Source organism: Pseudorasbora parva, chromosome 15 (assembly GCF_024679245.1).
Source record: "Pseudorasbora parva isolate DD20220531a chromosome 15, ASM2467924v1, whole genome shotgun sequence".
Lineage (NCBI taxonomy): Eukaryota > Metazoa > Chordata > Actinopteri > Cypriniformes > Gobionidae > Pseudorasbora > Pseudorasbora parva.
The window spans coordinates 36,093,502-36,100,063 of NC_090186.1; the positions used below are offsets into that span (position 1 = coordinate 36,093,502).

Below are 6,562 nucleotides of genomic sequence, written 5' to 3' on the forward strand. Positions count from 1 at the left end.
AAAAAAAACAAGGAGTGCTTTTAGTTCTGTCTGTATATATTGTAACAAAATAAGATGCTGAACTGAAAGAAGATGGGAAGAAACACAATAGTTCAGGAGTTTCATCTGCATTTTATCAATATTTTGGCATAGGTCATCATAAGCAAATCATACCAGCAACAAAACCGCAAATAGGCTTTCACAAGAAGTGAAAGATACTCCCTTGCCTCTAGGTGTAAACTCAGTCCTTAGAGCGTTTGCAAATGAGAAGAAAGCAGTGTCGACGAGAGCCCACAAGCCGAATTTCACACCTGAAGTGGGCTACATGGATAATTGGGTTGGAGAGGCCTAATTCACAATCATGTAATGCAGGTCTAGGGAATTGCTTTTCCACTAGAGCATTCTAGCATACCTACCAATCAAATTGCCTTTGTTCCTAATATGTCTCCATGAGGTTTTTACTGTGCTACAATACATTAAAAAGAAACAACATTTTCCCCTTTAGATAGTTTAAAATGTCCTTCTCCTTTCTTTTCATGCTCTTTGAGTGTTGCACTCAACCAATCATGTCTGGTTGCAATCGGAATAATGGCTGAAGTAGAGACTGAAAAGTTTTTAGAATCCTGTTTGGAAACAATCAGTCCAATTCCATTTGATGCCACTATGGCGATGAACTTCCATCTCAGCTTTAAGGGAGTGAATTTAATTTAAGTACGGGTGGATATGAGAGTAATTTAATTGAACCTTACCTTGCCCTCATGGTCTTCAAATACTGATTGGTCCACGTTGCAAGCGAAGAGGGACATGGGGAGATCATTGAAGTCGGTGATTTGTTGGAAACTGTCTCCCAGTGAGGACTCTCCCATAGTGGACTGCAGGACTACCAGCTCCTCTCCTCCTAGGAGGTAAACCCGCTGGAGGAATGGAGCACTTCTCATGTTGGCAAATAAATGCTCTCCCTTCATGGCTGTAAGGGGTACACAACAACATCAAAAGTGGAGATGTTTTCTAATACCAGCACCAATTGCTTTCAGGATATATTCTACACTTTGCAGTCCACGTACAATGTTTTTCATTGACATGCTTGCTCTTTGGAATGACTAAGGTCACTAAACATGGGAAATATGGTTCACCAAATGAATAGTCAATATCTTTAAGCAAATTTTATTTGTAGCTTATTAACAGTAAACAAACAAAAACAGTCACTACTCAACAGTACAAAAATATAATCTTACATATTTGTAATCCACAATTATTATTTTTCATTTTTTTAAAGGCTGTATTTTATACATTTGCAGTCTACTTACAATGTTAGTCAACATTTCTAGCAGCAACAACAATTATAGTTTGTCAAGATCTAAAAAGGCCCAAAACACCAAAAAAAGCATCATAAAGTATCATACACATAGTCCATATGATTTAAAAAGCCACAAGACAACTTTAGATGAAAGTGTAAGCCATTATTTACTTATAATCAAAAAAGATCCACCAAAGCACAAATATAGGGTGAAAAATTACATTATTTACATTTTTAGGTGAGCAATTGCTCTAACAACATTGCTTTATAAGCTCTTTTATTTCACATTTTATGGCCTTACAGCTTGAGTATTCTATCGGTTGTATTCTATCCAAAAGTGTTCTATCGGTTTGAGGCCAGTCAAGTTCCTCCACACCAAACTCACTCATCCATGTCTTTATGAACCCTTGCTTTGTGCACTGGTGCACAGTCATGTTGGAACAGGAAGGGGCCATCCCAAAACTGTTACCACAAAGTTGGGAGCATGAAACTGTCCAAAATGTCTTGGTATGCTAAAGCATTAAAAGGTCCTTTCACTGGAACTAAAGGGCCAAGCTCAACCCCCAAAAAACAACCACACACCATAATCCCCCTCCACCAAACTTTACACTTAACACAATGCAGTCAGTCAAGCTCTATGCAAGGTCTCTACGCACTGTTCCTGAGCTAATCTGATGCTCATAAAAAGTTGAGGTCTGTAGCTATTAACTTTGCAGAAAGTTGTCGACTTCTACGCACTGTGCATCTCAGTATGCACTGACCCTGCTCTGTTGTTGCTCACTAAGTTGCTGTTGTTCCCAATTGCTTCCATTTTGTTATAATACCACTAACAGTTGACCGTGGAATATTTAGTAGTAGGGCTGTGCAATATATCGAAATTATCGAAATATCGCAAATGTACATATCACAATTTGCATATTGGAATGGCTCGCAATATCTGAACGATTTTAATAGGCTACATCAACATTGGCCAAACATTCACTGCTAAAATGCGCGACAAAGAGGATCCAATGCAAAAAATCTGCCGTTTCGTGCCAGAAGTCATCTTTTTGGGAGCATTTCGGCTAAAAAGAGGTACATTGCATGAGTGTCAGAAAGTTGTGGCCACAAAACAAGAAAACACCACCAATTCGTCTGATCACGGCACCACAACACTCTTTACGACGAATACAAAGCAGGGCTCGACATTAACGCTTGTCCAGGACAAGTGGATTTTTTGTAAGGACAAGTGAAAGAGAATTTTACTTGCCCGACGGACAAGAGCCTGATTAAAAACAAAAAAAACTAGCGAATCACCAAAATGCAAGAATGTTTGCGCATTAGTGTAAGTGGCGATGGACAGTGGATAATAATATATAATGAATTGACGATAATTAGGTCGCGCTGTTGAAGCTCGTGCATAAAAAACTAATTAACATTCACTTAAAGTCACTTACATTTTGGATGCAATATTTAGTGTTTTTGTTCTATTTCAGCAGTGAAAATCCTTCACAGCAGACCCGTAACGCGTCTTACTCACAGCAGCAAGTGTGCTACTGAACGATTCAGTGTTTGAATGAATTGTGACTCACTCATTAAGACAGTCACCTGCTGCCACCTACTGGAGGTTTAGTTTCATGTTTACACATACTTTCCAAAATTTATTTTTGTCACTTGTAAAGAAGCTTGCTTATTAGAGAAATTATTAATATAATGGAACGGTAATTATTGACTTTAGCCTGGATTGATGACTCTCAATATCACAATATATATCGTTGGGGGAAAAAAATATCGCAATGTACATTTTTTCCAATATCGTGCAGCCCTAGTACCATGTTTAAGTTCACTGAGCTCCTGAGAGCGACCCATTCTTTCACAAATGTTTGTAGAAGCATCTGCATGCCTAGGTGCTTGATTTTATACACATGTGGCCAAAGCAACATATTTATGAACTGTTATTTAGAGTATTTTCTCTGTACACCGAGGCAGCATAGGAAACAGGGCAAAAGCCTGTCCTCATGACAGGTGACACAGAACTAGAACAGTTACCTCCCAGAACCGCATGGAGCAGATGTTAACCCCTGGCCTCAGTAACTAATGCTCCACCAAAAGATTAGGTGATGGGCTTAAAGCAGAAACGGTCTCTTGTCAGCCCACACAAACAACAACAGCAAGTGGGGAACAGCTTGCACCCATTTCCATAGAGCTTTTCCACATGCCCTTTCTTCCCATGATCCACCCTGACAAGCTTGGTCTGTGGCCAAAGCCAGTACTGTCGCCGGTGTCACACGCACTGTTAAATCTCCCGCAGCTATTTTGGGATCAATAGCCCATCACCAGCCACGCATACACACTCTCCAACGCACACGCATGCTCTCACTTTCACTCAAGGCTATAGATAGAGGCTGAAGCTGTCTGGTTCATTCTTGCCCTGTGTAAACGTGGCTAAAAATAGAATGAGGACTAATGAAATGCAGAGATTGTGAGGAACTTGATTAGCATGAAGAATTCCAGACAGGGATCCAGTTCATTTTTACAATATCACAATGACCCTGTTATGAGATAAGAAAGAATGTGTATAAAGTATGCATGAGCATAGACATGCTTAGGCGCTCAGCTTTATTTACAGAGGCTTTCATTTGGGAAATGTTTTAAAGCTCAGCCAAAAAGGATACTGTTTAACTAAAGCTATAGATATGTTTGTTTGTTGGCATGACAAAGGTCACTAAATATTGGAAATATATGGTTCCTCCTAACTCACCAAATTAATAATCAATATCATTCATCAAATCTTCATTTTAGCTAGGTGAAAATATTAACAGTGCACACAACAAGTTTACTCTTAAATATTGTTTAAAATGTTTAAATATATTTTTAAAAAATAGGGGAAACTAGTCAATTTGTTAATATTGACTTTACTCTGACCCCAATGATTTTTTGTGTGTGTATATGATATGCATACATATACAGTATACACAAACATTTGTATTATATATTAATTCCATATTATATAAGCAATTTGTATTATAAATAAACAATCTCTTGTCAATCTCATTTCCACATTTAAAATCCATTTGACAGATGTTATTTTAGCAAATTTGGTCTCTAATGTTGTTTTTGTATGTCATGTAAAATCATATTCTATTAACTGCATTAAAACAATTATAAATAGATAACTGGCAAGTGTGCACGCTATTTGGAAATTGTTTTTGTTTTTTTTAAACTAACTTTTTTTTTATTAAAAGGGCATTGGGGTCTCTCAGATCAGGAGGTTTTAAAAACAGTTGTTATATTTATTGCTTTTAAAGCTTATTTATAATGAAATGCTATCAGTTCATATTAGCCTACAGTTTTCATGACCTTATTAGTTACAACTAAGATATTTTAAATGCCACAAATTTGCCTACAAATGGCTGTTTAAAGATAAATTATTCTGTATTACATAATAATTTTTGTGTTTTACTCTAAGTGCATAAAAGGGAAAAATGAAAAGGGTAAGTGTCAATCACGGTCTACTGCAACCTGTTTGCTGCATCCCCTTTGAGTCATCACTGGAGGAGCGGTGCCTCTGTCGTCATCACCTGACATTCACTTTCCTTCTATTCGCAATAAGGGTTTATTTTTGTCATTCTCTCGGAGTCTGATGACTAATATAATAAACCATCATGGTGAACATGTCACATCAACCTGTTCGAGCAACTGTCAATACAGCAAACTACTGGCAGCGTCTGTCAAGGTCAAGGAGTGCACTTCGAAAACTAGGCTACTATTAAATAGCTTCATTAAATGCCTTGCATACTCGTTTTAGACTTGTAAGTCTAGTTATTATAGCGTATCTGTCTACCAATGCAGACTTTTCAAGTTCGGAGTCCCCGTAAACTCTTTTGTAAAAGTGAGCTGTTTAAAAGTAACGTGCAAACACAATTAAAGCATTGTAGAATATAGTAAATACTATAGTATATAGAATAGTATGTAATATAGAACACTACATCATTTAAACATTCTTTTGACTTTGTCTCTCTGTCTGTCTCTGTGTGCATGTCTAAAAGCAGCAACACCTGTCAAAGCACTACAGTAGCCTACAGATGCAGGATGAGCTAATGGAGTAAGTCGACACGGTTTTTTCGGTACCTGTGCGGGATGTGGCAGTCCGGTGTGCGTATCTTCTGCGCGGTGGCTTTGTCTCCCTCTCTTGCCTTTGTGAATCAAGCTCGCATTCCAGCTGCGATTCACTAATCTCCTGACGTTACTGCAGACAGCTTGATTCACCAATGACCGCTTCCCGGCATTCAAATGATGTTTGCTCAACCCACTAATGAAATGCAGCGCTGCGAGCGCGGGGGAGATTCAGGGACCAATAGCCTTCTCTCAAAAGCAAATATGCAAATTGTAGGAGTAACGTCAGAGGTTTCGCCAGCAGTTGGATGTTGCGGCTCTATGACACGTTCAGCAGGTTGTTTTTAGCAAATGTGGTGCAGGGCAAAGCAAAGATTTCTCCAAACGAATTCTGTCAGATTCGTTTCTCCAAACGAATTCTGCTGCAAGTGCCGAAAACACTTGCAGCACAAGTTGAATTGTGCGGTGAGTTGATTTAAACAAAAGCATATGAATGGGATAAAACACCTTGTGTGAGGTAGTGTTTATGGGTATCTAATAATACTATAATAAAAAAGAAACCCTGCTGAGAGATTATTATTTAAAGGGAAAGTTAACCCAAAAATGAAAATTATCCCATGATTTACTCACCCTTAAGCCATCCTAGGTGCATATGACATTCTTCTTTCAGACAAATACAATCAAAGTTATATTAAAAAAATGTTGTGGCTAAATCCAAGCAGTCCAAAATTTGAAGACCAACAAAGTGCATCCATCCATCCATCCATCCATCCATCCATCCATTATTTTATATATATATATATATATATATAATTTTTTTTATTTTTTTTTTTTTATTTTATTTTTTTTATTTTGGGCGCGTGTGATTTTGGGGCGTTTGTTGCACTGTGATTTTGGGGCGTGTTTCAACTGAACCAGGAAAGACCTCAATTGGATAGACAATTGAGTCTACAACCAATCAGAGCGACGAAGCGACATCAGCAGAGCTCAACTGCACTGTGTTGCCAAGTCCGCGTTTTTTTTCCACAGGTTGTTTTCTATGTCCGCAGGTTGAAGCGACTATTATGTGATCTATAGACCCATGAGAATTTTAGCTATTGTTTAGGGCTAGTAGTTGGCGGAGTTTGTTGTAAAAACTTGGCAACCCTGTCCGCACGCTGAAATAAACAATCTTTGCTGGTTTTGAAAAAA

General features: G+C 38.1%; 1 protein-coding gene across 1 annotated transcript in view; it reads right to left on the reverse strand.

Annotated features, from left to right (window-relative positions):
• rcan2 (regulator of calcineurin 2) overlaps positions 1–5,555 on the reverse strand; it is an 86,140-nt gene extending 80,585 nt beyond the window's left edge. Inside the window, exons 1-2 of the mRNA XM_067417926.1 lie at positions 5,387–5,555; positions 729–946 (exon numbers count right to left, since the gene is read on the reverse strand). Coding sequence (XP_067274027.1) covers positions 729–944 — 216 coding nt within the window. The 5' untranslated portion in view covers positions 945–946; positions 5,387–5,555. The remainder of the gene's footprint in view (positions 1–728; positions 947–5,386) is intronic.
• Between the last annotated feature and the right edge of the window lie 1,007 nt (positions 5,556–6,562).